Source organism: Ictidomys tridecemlineatus, chromosome 8, assembly GCF_052094955.1.
Source record: "Ictidomys tridecemlineatus isolate mIctTri1 chromosome 8, mIctTri1.hap1, whole genome shotgun sequence".
NCBI classification, from domain to species: Eukaryota; Metazoa; Chordata; class Mammalia; order Rodentia; family Sciuridae; genus Ictidomys; species Ictidomys tridecemlineatus.
Genome location: NC_135484.1, coordinates 88097635 through 88120081, shown reverse-complemented (window position 1 = coordinate 88120081; position 22447 = coordinate 88097635). Strand labels below are relative to the sequence as shown.

The 22447-nt window shown below is 32.3% G+C and overlaps 1 protein-coding gene across 4 annotated transcripts in view; it reads left to right on the top strand.

The window, feature by feature from the left end:
- The window catches only part of Adgrb3 (adhesion G protein-coupled receptor B3), a 666855-nt gene that overhangs the window by 599245 nt on the left and 45163 nt on the right, over positions 1-22447 (top strand). For all 4 annotated transcript variants that reach the window (XM_040282896.2, XM_040282898.2, XM_021732558.3 and 1 more), the window contains 4 exons: positions 10472-10622; positions 12961-13030; positions 15712-15778; positions 18335-18420. In XM_040282896.2, coding sequence (XP_040138830.1) covers positions 10472-10622; positions 12961-13030; positions 15712-15778; positions 18335-18420 — 374 coding nt within the window. The remainder of the gene's footprint in view (positions 1-10471; positions 10623-12960; positions 13031-15711; positions 15779-18334; positions 18421-22447) is intronic.

The window sequence follows — 22447 nt, the reverse complement described above, 5'->3', positions numbered from 1 at the left end:
CACAGCAGCTATTGGATAAGGGAAGGTGGGTAAAATGACATTAACAAAAAGCTTCTGATTGGATTCTTCATGCCATGGTAGTTTTTACTTAGTTTTATGAAATAATGAATCTTGTGTTCACAATGTCCATTGTATTTTGATTCATTTTATTAGATTGGAAATATCCAGGCCACTTCAAAGCATTTGCACACATGTTAATGATGTCTATAGAATCAAAATATGCTTGGAAATGGTGCATTGCTATTTTAGTTGATAATGATTTGGACAATAAGGACTCGTCATTTACATAATTTTTTGTTTTTTATCGTAACATTTAATTACCATCTACATATAGTTTGTTTCAAAATAATTTGAAGTGACTTAAAAGGAATGATAGAAGTATATAAAAAGTAATATTTGCAAAGTCAAGAGTTCTTTAGAGCACAGGTAATGTGTTATAATGGAAATAGTACATGCTTATCCGTTTGCTACCTGTGAAACTATAGATGGTTATTTAGCCTCTCTGAGTTTTATTGCCTCCTTTGTAAAATATTTCCATTGAAGCATTGCTGCAGTTAATGTTTAAGGCTGAGTAGGTAATTAAAAGTGAGTTTTCTCATCATCCTTTAAGAGATAGTCAAATATCTTTAAAATGTGCATATTTTACCAAACAAAATCTCAAATTTATATATTTGACTAAGCTACTAATGTGATCTTATTATTAACTATCATTAATTGAACACTTACTATGTGTGAAGTTATAGATTACCTTTGTCCAAAGCTTTTTTGTATCCATTATTTAATTTCATCCTTAACAACAAGTCATTTTGGTTCTTCTGTAAGAATAGCTATCTTCTGATTAATGTAAATATACGCTTACTAGAGTATCCTGTGAAGAACCACTTTTGAACTTATTATGTGATGAGCTAGGATTACTTCCCATAACATCATTTATAAACCAGAAGTTGCTGGTGTGTTCAAAATTATATTGCACATGTCTCATTCATGTTTTGTTTTATGTGAATAGCAAGATATGTCTTTCTTATTATTTGTGCTATACAAATCAATGTGTGAATCAAAATTATCTAAGTAATTCAAATAATAATTGCTTCACATAGAGAAATTATTTTAATTTGTCAAATATTGTTGAAATTTTGCTATAATTATAAATAATTATTCATTTCTCCACATATACTGCAATTATATAGATATTGGTATTCTTTGATAATTTCCAGGTATTCTATTGAAGATTTTTATTTCAATATTCTTTCATTTTTTTCTAGCAGAAATGAACTTATCTACATTCTATATTCTGTGGAAGTTTTTTTCTTTAATATTATGTGTTTTTCACTTAAAACATCGTATCTCTTGGTTTTTGAAATTATTACAAAATAGCCATTTAAGATTCTTATTTTTTAATACACTAACACCTTTCAGTTATTTGAATAAGCAACATAGTTAGATCTTGTCTCAAAATAAAAAATTAAAAGGGCTGAGAACGTGGCTCAGTGGTTAAGCACCCCTGGGTTCAATCCCCAGTAGGATTGCAGGAAAGGAAGAGGAAGGGAAGGAAGGGAGAAAGAAAAGAAAAGCCATTAAAGACCAAATCATCAAAATCTCATGATTTCTAAGAATGTTGGAGTCCAAAGTTTTTATGGCTAACGAAAAACACCAATCTGTTTGTTTTAGAAATTAGGGGGTTATGGGAGGGAAATTCAGGGGAGATGCTAGATGGCAGGAAGAAAAGACGTGAGCTGCTAGAAAAGAAGTTGATGTTTAGTTTACCTTTTTGAGAAATGTGACCACAATTGGAGAAAGTACAAACCAGTTAAAAAGGAGGATGATTGGTTTAAGGAGAGACTTCAACAACACATTTGTAGGCTAAGAGATTATGCATATAAGTTAATTAAACGAGGGACATTACAAATTGACCAAGTCAAAAGTAGTTACTACTTTTGGTGATAGAAGTCAGGAGAGTTGTTACCTTTGAGCACACAAAACAGATTGGGTTGCTGGTGATATTCTCTATTTTCATGTGAGTTATAATTACATGGAGGTATTCATTTAAAAAATATATCAAGATTTATTATAATATCTATTGTCAAAATGCATATTTATTTGTAAAAAAACTATATTAAGGTTTACTGTATTTCATGATATATCAATTAATATTTTATCCTCCAAACAAGAGTAGTTAGTGTGTATCAAATTCTTCACATGCATGATGTCACTCAATCCTCACAGCAATTCTATGGGGCAGGTCTCTTAATGTCCTTGACTCACAGATGTAGAAAGAGAAGCATAGAGATTTTCAGTAACAACATGTAAATGAAGCAGTCAGTGTGTTACTCCAGTGTGACAGCAGGGCTCAGATCTCCTGGTCACTATTATACAGTCTCCTGTTAGAGAAAAGGCCTGCGTTGGAAAGGAAGGATCAGGGATTGGGAGAAATTCCAAGATGGGAAGCATAGGGAATATAAGGATATTAAAACTATGGATAGTCTCTCCCTCTTCAATGATATAGGAGGCAAGGCCATTTAAGAGGATATGGAGGGATGTTGAGATTTGGGAAAGGTGAAAAAAGAGAAAGATTATGAGGACAGAATTATGAAATGAGAAAAACACATTGTGAAAAGGCAGCATATGGAACTGTTCAAGCTGTGGGGTCAGATGCCCTGTTGTAACCCCTGCAACCCATTCATGAACCATGTGATACTGATCAAGCTACTTGATTTCTTCAAACCCTCATGCAAATGGGCGTGCTTATCATCTGACCACATTTCATTCTGTTTTATATTGTTAGGAATATCCTCTATCCTGTGTTCCAGGGTTTAATCCTCTCTCTGACTTAGAGTCTCGGAGGACCCCATTGAATATTTTTTATCAATTTAAGGATGATTGACATTAATATAGTATTGATATTTTTAGACATATACATATTAGTATTTTTCCATTATTTCATGTCTTTTGTGTTTTTCTATTAAATTTTATAATTTGTTACATGAAACTCCTGCCCATTTTTGTTAACTGTAATTGAAAGTACTTTATACTGCTTGGTTTTATTATGCATAGGATCTTTGCTTTTATCAAATAGTTTGCCCCTAGCAATTTTGCTTTATATTTTTAGTTTCTTTTCTTAGCTTCTGATCCCTAATATTTTCAAAAATTAAACCCTTCATAAGATAATTCCCCAGTCCCATCTTAATTAGTACTTCCATTACTACCCCAACACCCTTCAATCACCTAGCCTATAACTTTTTTTCCATCCTAAGTCAGTTAAAATCAGTTAAACCTTCCCTCGGCATCTTCTGAATTTGGCCACACAGTTAATTCACTATCAATCACCTATTCTCTTTTTCCTTATGACTTGGTCACTTTAGTGTAGGTGGGAGGGAGCAAAGAGATTAATGTGGCATGCTTAGTTATAAATTTCATATTGCATTTTCTAGATCATTGCTGATATTTAAGAAAAATCAAGTTTTTAAATTGATTTTGTAGTTTAGGAGATAAAAGGTTTGCATTTTGATCTTGAATCTAGCCACCTTGTTAGTTTTTTTTCTTTTAATTTCTAATAGTTTAAAAATGTATTCTTTTGGATTTTCTAATAAGAAGGTATATTATGACAATATTGTCTTTTCCTTTCCTATTGATCTTTCTTGTTTTCTTGTCTATTTTAGAATGTTAGACATAATGGTGAAGATCCTCCTCTTTTTCATGATTGGGATGGGAATTCTAATATTTCACCATTAAATATTACTTTCATTGTTTTGGAGAGAAAGTCTTTATTAAGTAGGAATATTCACCTCTACTCGTAATTTGCAAAGAACATTTCTTAATGAAAAGTTAAGTTTTGAATCTTATAAAATGTTTTCACATTTGTTGATGTGATCACATGTTTTTCTCTTCCTTAATCATTAACGTAATAAATTATATGGAGGTCATTTTAAATGTTGAATCATAGTACATTAACGGAAACACTCTGATTTGATACTAATTTATTATCCTTTTACTGCGTTTCTGGGTTCCATTTTTTTAATTTGGCTCTTTCACATTTAGTTGATAAATGAATTGGCTTATAATTTTTTTGCTCATTTTGGCATCAATGTCATGGTAACATCCTTAAAAATGACTTGGATAGGTCTGTTCTTTTTCTTTGTCTGGAAATGTTTTATAAAATGGGAATTTTATATGTTGATTTAGTTTGTCTACATTTTTTTTTCTTCTGACTTTTTGTCCTTTTTAAAGAATTGCTTCTTTCTTTTTCATTTAGTTTTAACTAAGGTTATTAGTTTTATCACAGGGGCAACTTTAATAATCTTTAGTTTTTTTTAGAAGAATGTCTATTTTATGTAACTTTTCAAGTTTGCATATAGATAGAATACATGCTATCCTTTTATCACAATGTTTACCTTTTTTCCCACCTTTAAAAATTAAAAAAAAAATGCTGTAACTTGGTACCCATTAATCAACATATTTTCATTCCTCCCTATCTCTCCCCACTCTCCCAGCCTCTAGTAACCAGCCTTCTACTCTGTTTCTGTTAGATGAACTTTTTATTCATGTATTTATTTATTTTTGGCACTGTAAGTTAAAACCAGAAGGGTTTTACCACTGAATCATATCACAGTCCTTTTCATTTTTATTTTGCGACAGTGTCTCACTAAGTTGCTTAAGGGCTCACTTAGTTTCTGAGGCTGACCTGGAATTTGTGATCCTCCTGCCTCAACTTCCCAAGCCACTGGGATTACAGGCATGCTCCACCACACCTGGCTAGAAGAGATGAACTTCTTAGAATCCCGATATGAATGACATCATGAAGTATTGGTCTTTCTGTGCCTACTTTAACATAACATAATATCTCCGACTTCCATCCATGTTATTATAAATGCTATGATTTCATCTCTTTATGAGTGAATATTATTATACTATGTAGATGTACCACATTTTCTTTATATATTAATTGGTTGGACATTTAGGTTGATTCCATTTCTTGGCAATTATGAATAGTGCTGCAGTGAACCAGGAGTGCAGCTGTCTCTTTGACAAACTTATTTCATTTCCTTTGGATCTATAGCCAAAAGTGGGATTGCTGGATCCTATGACATGTCTATTTTTAAGCTTTTGAGGAATTGTATTACTGTTTTAATAACTATTGAGCCATTACAGTGAAATAGCATAAATATGTTCTGGTGTTCTACTGCATAGTGGGGGTGACTATAGATATTGATAATGTCCTGTATGTTTCTAAAATGCTAAAAAGAAATTTTAAATGGTTCCACTGCAAAGGAATAATAAATGTTTGAGTAAAAAGCTATGTTTATTTTAATTTGAGCATTAAACAAAGTATGTGTGTGTATGTGTATATATATAAACATATATGTACATATATATAAACATCACATGGTGGCCCATAAGTATGTACAATTTTGATGTGTCAATTAAGAAAAGTAAAACAGAAAGATCACAGTTGCCAAGGCTTAACTACTTTATTGACGTTTTAGATTCAGTATGGGTTTTATAGATAAATTTTATGGTACTTTTACTTCTCCATTTTTTAAGTTTCCGATTTTGTCTTTTATAAATCCCTTCTTCTGATTTTTAAGCTAACCAAATGTCTTCATGTTCTCTTGTTTTCCATATATTCAAAGGTATAAAAATTCTGAATATCATTATAGTAAACTCTTACAAGTTCTGATATATAAATTTCCCTGTTATTCAAAATTATAATTCATATTTTTTCATTTAAAAATCGTTAATATTTTAAAAGCTTTTTCTACCCCAAGAGTTGAGAATTATAACTTTTATTTTTAATTTCATTGTATTATGAAAATATTCTATATGTTATAAACTTTCTTGGACTTATTTAATCACTTTCTGTTATAGGACTAGTTAGCTTCTGAAAATGCTCCGTTTGTATTTTGAAGAAATGTGCATACACTTATGTATGTAACAAAAAAATATATTAATCTCTTTTTCTGGTTGTGTTATCCTAATTGTTCATTTGTTATATTTGCCTCTGCTTTTCTGTGGCTAAGAGCTGTATCTTAAGTCCCTGATTATAATTTTAGTTTGATAGTTTATTCTTCTAGTTTCCTCAGTTTTTGTTTCATTTTCTGTGAAAAATGGTTAGTGATTTCATAGAGATGTGTTTCTCCTGAATCTTCTTCATGGTCTGCTCCTTTTATCACCATGAAAAGGCCCTCTTCATCTTTTTAGATGGGTTTTCCAGTATTAACATTGTAGCATTGGAATTTTTCATATTAACATTTGCTTAATTAATTTCTTTTCATTCCTTCATTCTGTCTTCCTGTGTCATTGGGATCGAGGGATGTCTCATAAGTACATTTCTGAAACCGGATTTTAAAATCCAATATGAAAGTCTTTTCAACCTTTTGCAGTGAATTTAAGCATCCCTTAATTTGTAATTTATGATGTACTTGGAATTAATTGCTCTTCTATTTTTTTGTATTTATTATTCTTCCTAGTTTGTTGTTCCTTTACCCACCTTTAACTGGAAGAATAGAAGACTGCTTTTAGTTCTATTTTTCCTCTGCTATTTTACAAATATTTAATTTGTTTTTACTTGTTGTGTTTTCCTTAACATTGTTAGCATGTATGTTCAGACATATTTATTCTATCATCTGGAGTTAATCAATATCTCTAATATGCCTGAGTAAAAGGAAAATTAACATAATTTTGTCTTCCTCTGCATCTTGTAACTCTCACCTCTCACATCTTTGAACTCTCACTGATATTATTGTGAATTTAATATCCAGGTGGCTACATTTATAAAATTATATATGCATATATATTTAAATGAAGGTTTACTTAGTTGCACATATTTTATTTCTTTCTTTGCTATCTATTACATCTATCACTTCTTTTATCTCATTTCCTCCTCCTGGAGTTCTTCTGAGTGGTTTATATTGTTCAGCAATTCTTGCAGAGAAAATCCTAAAAGAACTAAACTTCACAGTTCCTTTTGGTTCTAAAAATATCGTTATTTCTGCCTCTCACTTGAATAATAGTTTGGCTGGGTGTAGAATTCTAACTTCAAAGTTATTTTCCTTAGAATGTCGAGGCTATTATCCCTTTGCCTCATTGTATCCTGGGTGGCTTACAAGGAATCTGATGTCAATCTGATTCTTATTTCTTTGTAAGTAATCTTTCTTTTCATTCTGACAGCTTTAAAGATATTTCTCTGTATTCTTGATGCTCACAAATTTCACCACAATATATTTAGGTACACTTGTGTATATGTGTGTTTCATCATCTATTCCAGAGCCAAGAGAAGTTTTAAAGTTCTGAGAAATTTTTCCATAATATTTCTTTAGATTCTGCCCTTCCCTCTATTTCTCTATTTCTTTCTTCTGGAAATATTTAAAATATATTTTAGGACTTTGGTGTCATTCATATAATATAACTCTTTCCAACTTTCTGCATCTTCATCTCTATTCCCAACACCTCGTTTTGGACTTCAGTGTCCATCTTCAGTCTGTTCTCATCTGCTTTTGGTTTTTATCAGATTTCCCACAGTCTTTGGTTCAGCACCACTTTTACTTCCTTTCTTGTCAGTTATTTTTTAAAGAATCTCTTCTATTATCTCTAAGGATCTGGGATAAAGGATGTAGACAAGCATGCTATATATGAACAATGCTCAGTTTAACAACCTAAATAAGCTTTCTTCAAGTTTATAATATTTGTCAGTAACACTTATCAGCAGTAATACTGACAAGACCAGACTAGGGTTTAGCAAGACAGGAAAAGCAAAGAATTAATGACAGACTTGAGGTTCCATTGAGTTTCACGTTCAGAACTATGAGCTGTCAAGACCCTTCTAAAGTCAGATCCAGGAGTACACACACAGGAGCTGCAGAAGGAAAAACTGTAAGAGCCAATTTCATCATGATGGGTTCATTTATGGTAATAATGAACAGGTTTTAGAAAAGGAGGATGGAAGTTTTTAAGTGCAAAAGTTGGAAGTTTTTAAGTGCAAAAGCCCCAGTACTGAGGAACTTAAGGGATGTTTAATCTTTGGGGGTTGCTGATGTGGAATTTAGGTTATGTGGGGGAAAAGGACAAAGAATTCTGAGCCCAGAACACTGGAATGACAACTTCTGTGGAAGCAGATGTGACATTTGTGGAAAATTGCAGAAGTCATCGGAAAATTGCTAATTATAATAATTATTTGAAACATATTATTGACATTATTACAACTTAGCAAATATAGCTATCAGAAGAAAATCAATGTGTGTTTCCATCTGTCAAGTATTTGCTTTTATACTTTTTATTCAAGTGATTATGAAGCAAAATGTAATCCCTTTTTCTGTTTCTCAGGAACATAGATTTTGCTGTCCTCTTCTGAGGTTAGTTTTGTGATTTTAGACCCCTCTAGTCCACACGTACAGTCCTTTAAATTAAGACAGCTGATCTCCAATTTAGAGCACATTCAAGACATCTGAAGAGTCATCTGGCCATACTACAGTGCCACTGATTGCAGGCAGAAACAGGCCATACTTTAGTTACCATTCATTCTCCTCGTAGGCTGTGGCTTATATTATTTCCAGAGAGACATGAATTTTTGAAATAAATGCCACTAGCCCCAAATTAAATCTACTCCAATTTCTATTAGTATTAAAGTGATGGACTTCCAAGTAATAAACACAATAGAAACAAAGAAGATTAAAAATCTCTGTATTCAGTTATTGAGTACTTAATTGTTTTTGATAAAATTTTAGTGCATTCAACACTTAGGGTCTACCATTCAACATTTTTACATTGTTTGATATAATCCTTTATTGATGGTGTTTAAATGGACAAGGAATGCATTGCTAGCACTTAAAATTGAGATAATACAAATTGGGGGAAGAAAATGAAATGTAAATTATAAAGCATAACTAGCCCTAGATATTGACTGGAAAAACTATTTTGAGTTTCAAATTGGGATCAGAGACTATAGATCAGAGTCAGAATAGTCAGCCTGTAGATTTTTAAACCTTTGGGACTTGGGGGGAAAGTCCCAATGTCTCAAGTATAGAAGAAGTCATAATTGGTTAAACCTTCTACATTATACTTGAGACAGGAGCAAAGGAGTGGGGAAGAGCATATGGAAATCCATGGCTTTATCTTACTGATACTTGACATCTTTACGAGCATAAACATAAGGACTAAGCAGATATAAGTACTGCCTGAAATAAGGTATCACATGCTGAATATGGTACCACCTTTTTAAGTGCTATTTATCATAATAATCCTAATAGTATCATTGGTTGAGTATTTGCTGTATGCCTAGCACAGTGTAGATTATCTCTTATCACTGGAACAGCCTGGTGAGATAAGCATGAAAAAGTTCTTCATATGGGATTAAAAGAATTGGGAAGCTAAATTAATACCTGGTAAATTGCAAAAGAATAAGTAACTAAGATGAATAATGTTGGCCCCAAAATAAAAATTCTTATAAGGTTTTCCTTTAGCATTAGATTGAATTGGAGGTAGGAGGATGAGGATCCTATTTGTATTTACTTGCTTGCGGTTTTTTTATAATTTTTTTATTTTTAATTTTAATTTTTTTTTAGTTTAGTTTCTTTGGTTGATTTCAGTTTCTGGAAACAGCAAGACTGAGACTGACAAAGGAAGAAGTTAGCTCTGTTGCTTGTTCTTGTCTGTGACAACTGGCGTTTCAACAAGATTTTACACAAGGAAATTGTACCAATAGTGAAATATTTAGCAGGATTTACCAAAACGAAGCTGCTTGTCTTTTGCAAATAAGTCACAACTAATGGTTCGCATATTTAGAATGATTAAGTTGTATGAAGAAAAATATCTATGAAATCATGCCTGTGTATTACGAGTGACCCAATTAGCTTTTCAAAATGACTGGATTAAGACACATGTTGCAATGTAATAATACTGAAGCAGAGTATTAAGTAATTTAAAATACATATGTTATTTTTGTTCTAGGCTATTAGCCAAACCTCATTTTGTACTTTGCTGTTGTATCATGAATATCACGCATATATAAAAGCAAAGAAAATTTTCCTTTTGAAAGACTGTTACTCTTGCAAATGTAATCTTAACATCAACCCAGACAAAACAGCAAAGAAGAATTCTTGGATAAAAAGGAAAGATAAAGACTGTAGCCAAAATAATTATACAAGATGTCTGTAACTTAAATTAAACCAAAGAAGAGGACCATTCCTGTAATTATATTTCCAGAAAAATTTTGAAGTAAAGCAGTAATTTTAATCTCCCTTGAGTTCAAATTTACTTTCCTAGTTCTCATAAAAGAAATCTAACACACAAACGAATTAGGACACATATTTTGTTCTGTCAAAGGGACCCATAGGCAGCATAGACTGCCCAACTTCTAATTTCTGTAAATAATTACATGGCACTAAGAAAAAGTGAAGGCTGAGCCAGAGATTTAGAACCCTCTGCAGGACACCTGAGTCCCCACCACAGTCCAGTGTGAGTCTGTTCTTTGTTTCCACAGAGCATCTGTACAACTACCACAGCATTTTTGCACTTTTTCTTCCTGGCTTCCTTCTGTTGGGTTCTGACTGAGGCGTGGCAGTCATATATGGCTGTAACTGGAAAAATTAGGACACGGCTTATAAGGAAACGATTTTTGTGCCTTGGATGGGGTAAGCATATTACATACCCTTTCGAGCTCTTGTTAAATGACTTCAAGCTTCTGTACCCTGAAGCAGTACAGTGATTATCCACAGGCTGCTTTGTGTCTGATTTGATATATGAAGTAGAAATATATGAGGGCGGTCACATTTGAACATTCATTGGTCATCTGGAACTTTAAGAAGGCAACAGTGTCTGCACAGTGTGAAATGAGACCAGAGATGGAAAGATCTCTGCTAATACTTTCTGAAAATGTAAAATGTCTTAAATTTTCAGGATGTGATTTTTCACTAGCATATTCTCCCCTCCCCAAACTAGGAGTTCTATCCCAAGAAGTCTCAAAACAATTAAAGAATACACCTATTCATGTCATAGACAGAAAGCCAATAAAACAATCAGTGAAATCTCATGTGTAACCAGTGGGGTCCTCAAAAGTATAAATAGAATTGCAAACAGATAGATTTCATTATTTCTTTGCCTGTTTTTATTGGGAAAATTTTCTTTTAAGTCGCTTTATGACAGACATCTTGAAGGTTTACACATTTCATAGGGCCATTTGTAATGAGAGCCTAATTTTAAAAGCTGGTTTTAGAAAAAGCCCAGGAATTTTCTTGTTTGTCTTTGATTAAAAAAAAAAAAAAAAAACCTTTACACTAAAATAACTGAGGAATCTTAGACCAGTAAATAAATAGTGTATAAGAAGTTGAGAACAGGTTAGTGAGATCCTGGGAAATTACCTATTAGTGTGCTTATTAAAATATGAGAATAATTCATGCTGAAAAAAAGGATTAAAAACAATTAAAGATTATCCCTGGTTTCAGTATGAGTCTATACATGTTTAACAAGTGTATCAATACTTGGGACAGGAAGGCAGCTAAGAAAAGCTGAAGGATGTTTTCTACTTAAAATTTCATAAAATTTGTCTAGACTCCATGACAAAGATCATCCAAAGTGAACTTACTATTGATTAAGGGAACATTTTTGTCATTAGTTAGACAAATTGTCATTATTAGAAATACAGAATGCAAGTAAAACACCAAAATTCTTAATAAAGAGTGGAGATTTATTTAACATGGTTCCTCAAGATCTTGAGGAGAGGGTTGGCAGCAGTTCTCCACATATACAGCTAATATATATGGGTAGCAAAAGTTTACATGATGGGCAGAATAGTGGCATGTGTGTTTTAGTCTGGACAATGTGACATAATGAATTTTGAAAAGATATATATATACAAATTCAAATCATATAAAACAAAGACTATTCATCATTTAGTTATTACTCAAGGGAGATTGTTTTCTAATTAACTTGGTCCAGTCAATCAAAAAGTCAACAAATCACATGCAGAATAAAGGATGTGGAGGGTGGAGATGAGGAAGATACTACATACACAATTTATATTATATATGGAGTCATCAGTATTTGGTCAAAAATGTGATAGGTCCCTCTGAGATGCTCTCCATAGTTCTTGTCATTATACCTCACAAATGAATGTGATGGCACTAGAGAAGGCTCCCAGAAGAAAGAGAATAGTAAGAAATATGGGAAATGATAGGAAGAAAGAAAACATAAAGAGGTACACAAAAGGATGATTTGGTGATAGGTTTTTAAATCTGAAAGGCAAACATGATGTTCCTGAAAAGAAGGCACAACTGAAACTTAAAAACAAACAAACAAACAAAAGCTTTAAATAACATAGATTAGATTGGCCTTTATTCATCAAAATAAAGGGAAATTCCTTCATTAAACTTGAATGAGATCATAGGTGATTCACATAAACAACATAAACTAAAATAAATTGTAAAGTCAGAAATGGTGCAGATATGCAGGTAATTAAACTTCTTGTTCCCACATTTTTGTTATTATAAGTAAATTATAAAGAAAATGTTAATTGATAAGGTTTACTTTTTCTATCTTAAGTACAATTTGACATGGATCAATAATATGTGGCCAGATGAATGTTCCACTTCTGTAAAATTCCATCACACCAGATCATCTAGTTTTTGCCTGTCAGATTTTATAACTATAAATTTCCTTTATAACTGTGTAAACCCCTAGGGAAAAAATAACTTAAAAGATACCCTAAATCTCTGTTATTACTTCCCTTTAAACTTGTGTCAAATGTGGTGGTAACCTAGCAACATCAAGGAAGTGCACGAAGTTGAAATACCAGCTGTCGCTCTCATATTTGGCACTTGAAAGAAAGTTTGTAATGGAAACATACTTTGTGAGGTGATTCATCCAAAGGTAGTTGCTCTGATTTGAATATCTAGAGTTTGACCTGGCTTTTCTAGGGCCAGTATGCATAGTGGCTATTGCTGAATATGAAGTGTGACATTGCTCTTCTTGCAGGTTTGCCAGCATTGGTAGTGGCCACATCAGTGGGCTTCACCAGGACGAAAGGATATGGCACAGATCACTAGTAAGTCCATCCACAGTGATAAATCATGTTAAAACTAAGCAAGTCATCAAATAGGCGCCAGTCGTCTTGAGTGACACTGCTGTGGCTTGTGTTTTGTCATTGAGTTATTAATGAGGAACAATGTGAGCAACAAAAGTTAAGGAAAAAGTACCATGGTACTGTTCAGAATCCTCCTTTAATTTTCTTATTTCTTATAAGACTGGTGTAATTGGCTTTGAAATATTTCAGTATTTACTGTTTATGTTGAAATGAAAATACTTTTTTTTTTCAGAAATGGATAAAAGTCTTGACATATTTACCTTTTAGAATGTGATTCTGCACTGAACTTCTAATATAATTTTGATAATGTATATTGTTATTAACCAAGTTTTTTGTGTGTTAGTTCAAGTTTTACTGTTGTTTAGGGTCATATATGCTTGATATTATAAATCAGGGAAAGTAAGAGACTCCATGTGAGAAAATACCTGGGCTAAAAGAAGTTAGAAGGGAGAAAAGCAGGTAATAGCCCATCTTATACTTTGAGAGCTAAAAAATTCTTTGAAAGAATTTAAAGTTTATATTTGATATTTCAGATTTAAAACAATGCATTTTCATACATTACTGCATCTACTCTCATTTTGAGGAGACAATTGAGAGATGTGGAAATAGGGTGCATCTTATAAGGCTTACGTTTTAAAATGTAATGTTCTATTTAACTGCCTTCAGGTTTGAGGTAGGATTCACTGCTAGTTAGGCCAGCTGGTGGGTTTATCTGTATTGGGAGGATACCAAGGGACTTCAGTCCACCTGCCAATCCAAAAGAAACTTTCTAAGAGTTTAAATAGCTTATGTAATCAGAGCACTTATTTTTCTTATGCAGTCTATATTGTTGAAAAAATTCTGATAGCATCTATAATACAGCATTGTTTACTATAGCACTATTACTTTTAAATCATTACTTTTTACAATAACATGACTATTTTGGTACTGATGAATTTCTATATTATGAATATGAAAATAAGTGTGATTATAAATGTTATGGTTCCTACTTTCAAGGAGTTATCAATTAAAGCCAAATATAAAATAATAAGTCATGTATTGATTTTAGGACTACAAATTTTCTTCATAGTGATGTAAACCCTAGGAGAAAAAAATAACTTGAAAGGTATAACAGCACTTTAAAAGACAAACTAAATCTCAGTTTGGAGATTTGCTTACACAAAAATATAGTAGAAATTTGGTGGTAGCCTCAAGAGACACCAAATTAAAGTGTTTTTTCAATCTTTTTCTCCGAGTATTTTTTAATATAAAAAAATGGGTATTAGTTGTCTACCTCAAAGTAAGAAGATAAAATTTTATCTTTCTGCTGTTAATGGCAAGGAGCAATAACTAAATTCAAACTTTTAATAAATACACACAAATGGTGAACATATATATTGGTATATAAACTTGTACATATATATATGTAACTACTAGATTTAAATTTAAGGTATAAATTATAAATTAAGGTATAAATTATATACAGGTATAAATTGAATAAGGTATAAATTAAGATTTAATTTATATAGAGTAACATTTATCCTATTAAGTGTACAGTTATATGTGTTTTAACAAATGCATTTCATGTTACTATCACCACAATCAATATAGTTTTTTATTAGAACAGATGTAGAACAGTTGCTGTATAATGCTACTTTTTGTTATTGTTGCTCTGCTGTGTTAGAAATTGAACCAGGGCCTCATGCATGCAAGGAAGCTTTACCACTGAGCCATATCCCCTGTCCTAATTTCATTTTTGAAGGCAGCTCACCAATTTTGTGGATAGAGAAAAAGTAGTGTAAAGGTCAAATGTCAAAAACCAGGTGCGTGAAATTGTGGGCATGGCTCTACATCAGCAGTGTAAAAATAGTCCCTCACACTTTCCTCGTGTCTATTTTCCTGGAAAGTGAATGTGCAGATATGTCACCTGCAGAGCCTCCAGGGTTGAGCCCCATGGCCTCTTCATTGCCTTCTGCTGCAAGAGACTGAACATTCAGTCTCTGAGTTCACCCATGTGGGTCCTATCTCTCTCAATGCAAATTGACATCTCTTCATGAATTTAGTCCTTGAAACAAACATAGTTGTACTTATTTTTGTTCAAAAAAGTTATCAATAGTGAGTTTTCTTAGTAGTCTTGGAAACAGTAAAATTAAAAGAATATAGCATACAAATATAGATTATCTATTTCCTGTAATAATGTCTTTTAAACCAGTTTCTCCTGATATCTCAATGGACTCAAGGAAAAAACAGGTAAATAGCACATCTAAGACTCTACAAACATACTGTTCTTGCTTTAAATTACATTTAAAAATTTTTCCATAAGGGAAATAAAATAGCATTTTGTAATTTTTAAGTAATAATCACCTTTATAATGAAAGTAAATGCAGAAATCTCAAAAGAGTAATTTGTCTAAAATGTGTAAACTCTTTGAAATTAAGGCCTTATAACAGAAATTTCTCTTCAGTGAGAGGTCCATATATATCTCACTTGCAAAAGCTCCAATTGTAGCTTTTTCTTCATCTTCTATGTGTTTTTTTTCTTAATTACAAATCTTTGAAAGGTGTCAGCATTTCAGGGCCAAACGTATAAGTTACTTGTATCATGCTTTTGTGGTCTAATACTTATCACTAATTTCTGTTAGTTTTTCTCTAATGTTATTTCAGCTGCTGGCTTTCTCTTGAAGGAGGGCTGCTGTATGCTTTTGTTGGACCTGCAGCCGCTGTTGTCCTGGTAAACATTGAAAACTACTTATTTACTTTCTTAGCCAGAAGACTTAATTTGGTTCAATTAGAGTGGCAATTTTGATAAAGTATTTGCTGTGTACAAATTTTAATGTTCAATGAACTGTTACTGTGCTTTGAATATCAATTGCTTTCAGTTCTTTAATACTCTAAATATTCATATTTTAAATACTGAAGAATATTAAATTGGGGAGTATGATATTTCTCTTACAGTGATTTTAGACTTGTAAAGAATTTTGAGTTTTAATAAATTCTCACTCTTCAAAATATAGAGCCTCATCATTTATTATCATTTACCTTTTTACTATTCTGTACAGTACATATAGTTATTAATAGGGAGATTTCTTCAAGGCTGTTACTACCAAATATCAAATACATTTCTTAAACTCAATGATACTAATATTTTGAACTGGACATTTCTTTGATGTAGGGTCTGTCTTATATAATTTAGGATATTTAGCAGCATCCTTCTCCTCTACCTTGCACATACCTGTAGCATCCTCTAGTTATGGCAATCAAAACATCTCCAGATATTTCTGATGTTCCCTGGCTCTTAAACATAGGGAAAACTCATTTAACTAATTGATTCTTTTTGGAATCACAAAATACTTCCTTAAATCATTAATTAATTTATTTTTTATTTTTTGGTACCAGGGATTGAACCTGGTGTGCTCAACCACTGAGCCATATACCCAACCTTTTCTATTATTTTTATTGAGATAAAGTCACTTAGGGTCTCACTAAGTTGCTGAGGCTGACTTTGAACTTTCAATCCTCTTGCCCCAGTCTCCTGAGTCACTAGGATTATAGGCATGTACCACTATGCCTAGCCTTAAATCTTTTAATTATGGTAATGTGAAATTCCCTACCAATTTCTCTCTCTCTCTCTGAGGTTATTAATTATAAATATTACTTGCCTAGACAATATCTGGATATAATAAGAGGAAAGAAATTGTCTTCATTAAATACAAAGATTCATATCACTGTACAATTAGAATTCTAGTTGGAAAATTACTGTTTGGCTTGAAAAATTAATTCAAAAAATTGGAAGCTCATGACATTTTTCTTAATAGCTCTGATATTTGAGTTTTTCTTCCTTTCAAGTTTGTTCTCCCTCCTCTAAGCTGTAAGAAGGAGAGGAAATAGTTCGTGTTTTCCAAGGTGGGGGGGAGGGGGAGCGGGAAGGGAGGGATAAAAACACTCTAGGCATGATGTTAGAGAAGACCATAGGGAAATCAAAACCATTAGACACATTTTTGTCTGCTGCATTGAATTTTTATTTAATCAATAGAAACATTTCCCTAAGCTACTAGGTTAATATACATATAACCCTAAAATGAAGAAATAAAGAGTATGTGTATAATTGAAACACCAAAGTAAGGCCTTTGGAGTAGTCATAAATTCCCTCCTGAGTAAGTTGTAAATTAATAGAATCCATGGAATGTACATTTTCTCTTAGTGCAAATAATGAGAAATACAAAGATGAATAAGTGTTCTCTTGATTAACTGCTAACTTGTCAGTGAAGAGTGACACCTCCTAAGTCCCTACTTAACAGATGTGCTTTGACTCTTCTTTACAACAACAATCTGACAGATTTCAGCTTTATATTCACCATTTGCAATGGCAGAGAGGCCAGAGTTACACTGATATTCTGTTGCTCAGGGATCATGGAGGGTGAGAGGCAAGGAAAACAAAAGGAAAAAAAAATGTATTTTTCCTTGATTATTTTGGTTTCCCCATTGGACAGGTTTCCTTTATCAAGAGGTGTTGATAGGTTAGAAAACCACGGGTGCCTATCATGATATATGATGCTACAAACAGATGTTTGTCTGTGTGGCTTTTTACAACCTAACTTGAGAAAGAAAAATTTCTTTTCATTTCAGCTGTCTTAATGCAAAAGGACTTTTAAGTGAGAGTAAGACAGTCTTGGAAAGGAATTGATGAGCAATGCTCACTAGACAGTATTTTAAGAATTGATGCTCTCTGTCCCCTAAAGGTTCTAGAGAGCTGAATAGGCTTTCTCTTGCCTGGAAAAATAGTGCAACAACACTTTTCCCATCCCACAAGAGGGAACAGCTACCCAGTGTGAGGAATGTGGTCATTCTGTATTCCCTGCTTAGCACTCTTGGTTTCCCACAGCTCACCCTAGCCTCACACCCTGAGATACAAAATCTTTTGGCTCTTAAGTGTAGGGTAAAACTCATTAAGCCAATTGATTTTATATAACGTTTTTTTTTTTCCAAAAATAATGCCAAATTGATACAGTATGGTACCATTTAAAAGTAAGACAATTGAAGGTTAATTTCCCCAGTGTTAACTGCAAATCATGGGAATTAAAGTACTTAGTGTACTTTAAAATTTACAGTAACACACCACTGTTAAATTGTTCTATATGCCTTTATGCACTTAATAAAAACGTTTGAGAAGAGCTTAATATCACTACTTTTGTGACTATAGAACGCTACAGTGGTTTTAAATTGATAAAACAGAGACCGAATTCCCTTCAAAAATTATTGAAAGGTCAACTTTGTTTCTGTTTGACAGGTCAACATGGTGATTGGCATTTTGGTATTTAATAAACTTGTTTCCAGAGATGGGATCCTAGATAAAAAGCTCAAACACAGAGCCGGGTAAGCTGCAATTGGTGGATTTTGAAGGTTCTTTGCCAGTGAATACCATAATCCAGTTCCAAATCCTTGTTGACTGCATTTGACTGTGCCTCAAATTCTGTTCTTGATGTCCCAGTGTGTCTGGTGGATTGTGCCTAACGTTTCTAATGTTCTCTTCTTAAGTAATATGACCAAAAATCTCAAAATGATTTAATAGATTATTAAGAAAGTCTAGGTTTATTTGACTGTGTTGCCAGCTTGTCAGTTAAGAAGATTAAATGTTCAGGAAGGCTGGACTTAAAAATAGTTGTCCTTAAGTAAGGATTTTCAAAGCCCTTCTACTTTTGGTCACAAAGTACAGGAGGTAGATGGAACACAGTGTCACTATGTGACATGACTGAGCTAGGACAAGCAAACCCAAATAGTACAATAATACTGCATTTTCTTTGATTAATTGTAGATATCAGAAAAAAAAGTCTTAAGAGCATTACCTAGTCAAATGTTATTCTTGTCTTATATTTTCATTCTTTATGACATGATTTTGACCCTAATTTGCTAGCAGGAGCTATTCATAATTTTCACTTGCACATTTTAACCACTTACAAAATTTAGAAAAGCATCTACCTTAATTTTGCTGTTATTAAAGTATCTCTCTATCAAATGACTTAACATTCATATGCAGATTGATAGCACCTTTTCAAGGTTACATCATCACCTCATCATAAACATTTATAGAAACTTGAATGAAATACTAATGCCTTTAATTCTCCCCTTGTGTTTATAGTTTATAGTTTTCACCTTCTGTTAAATGGCATCATCATTGAAAACTTGTCTATGTAATAGTTTGTTTTTTAAATAATTTAGGGTATTATTTAATAGTGACAGTATTTGATGGGCTCCTGATGAGAGCTTTAAATCCTTTGGTTTTTACAATCTATGCAATGATTTATAAGGTAAGATAGACCGAGTATCTAAACTAGTAAACAGCCAACTCTAATGGCTTTCAATATAAAATTTTAATGTTATTCATATGGAACATTGGAACTGCAGTGGAATAATAAAAACATCATTGGAGTTCCTTCTCGAGGGAGGGTCACTTCTCAGAGATAATTGTACTACAGATTAGTCCCATGGCATCCTTAAATAGAAAGGTTTCTATTTAGTATAGATACTTGGATATGATCCTTTCACAAGATTATTGTTGTTAATCTGTCACATATGGTTGAAATTTAAGTCCAATTTAATCATATAAGAATAAATTGATCATACCAACTACTGGGTATAGAAACTCAGCTCTGCTATGATGGTATAAACTTAAATAATTTAAACAAAATAGTTGGGGTTGGTTTAAGTGCTTAGAATAAGGCTTTGAATCAAAACCATATTCAATATTCAGTTCTGCAATTTGCTAGCTCTGTGTGTATCTGTCTTTGGGCATGTTACTTCATCTTTCTGCATGTAGCTCTGTCTCCTCATCTGTTCAATGGGAACAATAGCTTTTGCCTCATAAAGCATATGGAATATAATGTGTATAAACTATTCATTAGAGGATTTGACAAATAAGAAAAATTACTCAACAGTGACTATTCCTCATTTCACAATGAAATGAGGAAGTGAAAGTGGATGTGTGTTTTCAAAACTCCCTGACTATCAAGCAGAGGTCTATGATTTCATCATTCATATAGTGAGGTCAGAAAAAGATGAGATAAAATGAGTACAATGCTGAGGATTTATTCAATTATTAGTCAGTATTTATGTTCTCATTTAATTATCACAGTATTTATGTTCTCATTTAATGTAATGCCTAGTTTGTTTCACTTAGCTCTTTGTAAGAGATAATATAAGTTTAGAAGGAATGACAACCTTGTTGTATTATGCATTTAGAAAAAATCCATATCAATCTACAAATTAACTATGACCATTATATTCTTAAAGCCTCTAATTCTAAAAATTTTCTTGGACGTCACATATGTCTTATGGGCAAAACTGAGTGAGGATCTTCTGGTTCAAAGGACACTGCTAGAGACAAAGAAGCATTGGTAACGTACATGACCAGAGTAGAATGCTGATTACTGTCCAAAGTCAGAAAGAGCTATCAAATTAATGACTAAGTTTTTAAAAAAAATTCTTAAATATAAAATGCTATTTTGGCATAAGTAAATATGGATTAAAATTTGTTCTATATTCCAAAGTATGATTAAAGGTAAACTTAACAAGAAATGGGTGTAAAAGCAGTTAGGACAATAATAAAGACTTGAGTGAAAAACAAATAATTACAACTAACTTAAAGAAATGTTGACTAGAACCTAACTGACATAATAATTGACTTCCATAATTGTAAAAATTGTCTTTTTCAGGTTGTTTGAATATACAAAAATATTAAACATATCTTTTGAAACTGTCTTGTTATTTAAAATTGAAGATAGGACCCAGACATTCCTTCTTCCATGTTTTTCTAATATTTTTTCTCTTTTTTTATTTTTTATAGTCACTTCTTATTAAACAGCAAAATATATAGTTTGTACTCAATAAGTATTTATAAAAGAATGTGTGAGAAAATGTTTAATAAATAATACAATAGCTTGACAAGTTTTATAATACCCCAAACATATTAAATATTTCTAATGCCTAAAATATATTTACCAAGGTGGGGATTATTATGAATTTACAATATACTTCATATATAAAATGATAATTGGAAAGAACGAGAGTAAGAAAAAGCCCTGTGTGTCTTTTTTATAATATCTTAAACAGAAAGTGTACTTTTCTGTATTTTTCTACAGTAGAACTTTCTGTGTCATCTACCTAAATTTAGGAAGTTAATTAGCAGAATACTTAAGAAATTTCATGAGATTTTTCCAAGTGGAGATGGAGGGGAAATTTTCTTTTTAGGTAACCTGTTAGAGTATTAAAATAAACAAATCAAATAAAAAAATTTCCTAAATAAAATATTAAATAAAATTGGGAAGGGAATTAGAACCTGTACATTTCAAGACCCATAGTAATAATAGGAACTGGCAGAACTCATTGAAAGAGGAGTAGTAAAGCAACTGTATTCTTGCCCTGGTGCCCTGGTTACACTGGAATGTATGGGCGGTTCAACTCCTTTTTTTATATAACTAATTGAATGTTTTATTTTATAAATGCATAATTTCCATTATAACAAAGAAAAAAGATTCTATTTTTCATTGAAGCTACTTGATCTACCATATAGACTATGTGTTCTTCATATTACATCAGTTCTGTAAAGTAATGTAAACTAGGAAAAAATCATTACATTTCCCAAGGTAATTTACCATTCATCTATTCCATTCACATCTAATAAGATAATATCAAAGCTGTCCAAAAAATTAGCATCCAGTACAGTTTTTAACAGTTTGCTACAAGGAAAGTATATGTAGACCTTTCAGTCAGCCTCAAATAAAGACAAATAAGCATATTGAATACTAGTTTCAATTTGTAATCAGGAAAGCCAGTGCTTAGGTTAAATCACAGTTTTTCAGGGCTAAAATACTTGCTGTATTGGGTACTTGAAATTATTTTTTTTAAATCACTTTTGACTTTTTAGTCTTGGTTTAGAACCCAGAGCAAAATGTCTTTAAATTGAAAAATAGCCACATCCATGTTAGAAGCACAAACATCAAATAACTCATCCTCTGTAATAACAAAAAAAATAAGGGAGTAATCCACGCCTTTGAAATATCAATATCATCAAATTTAAGATGATTAAAGAAGCTCAATGTAGATCTAGAACAGTGGTGCTCATTTTTGCTCATTCACTGGTATAATATATGGACTTCCAAGAAAAACAGGTGCATGAGTTTCCTCAAATTAGTCTTTGGGGATGGGGCCGAAGACTAATTTGAGGGAACTGCTGTGTGCAACCACTGGGTTAACACCAGTCTAGGTGCTCCTTTGGGTGCAGTTTCAAGCTCACTGAACCATTTGTAAACTAAACTAGACAGATTATCTCTTATATATTATTTGAGAAGTTTAGGTTCATGTGACTGGTTTGGGTACATATGCCTTGGGTTGACTCAGTAAAGCA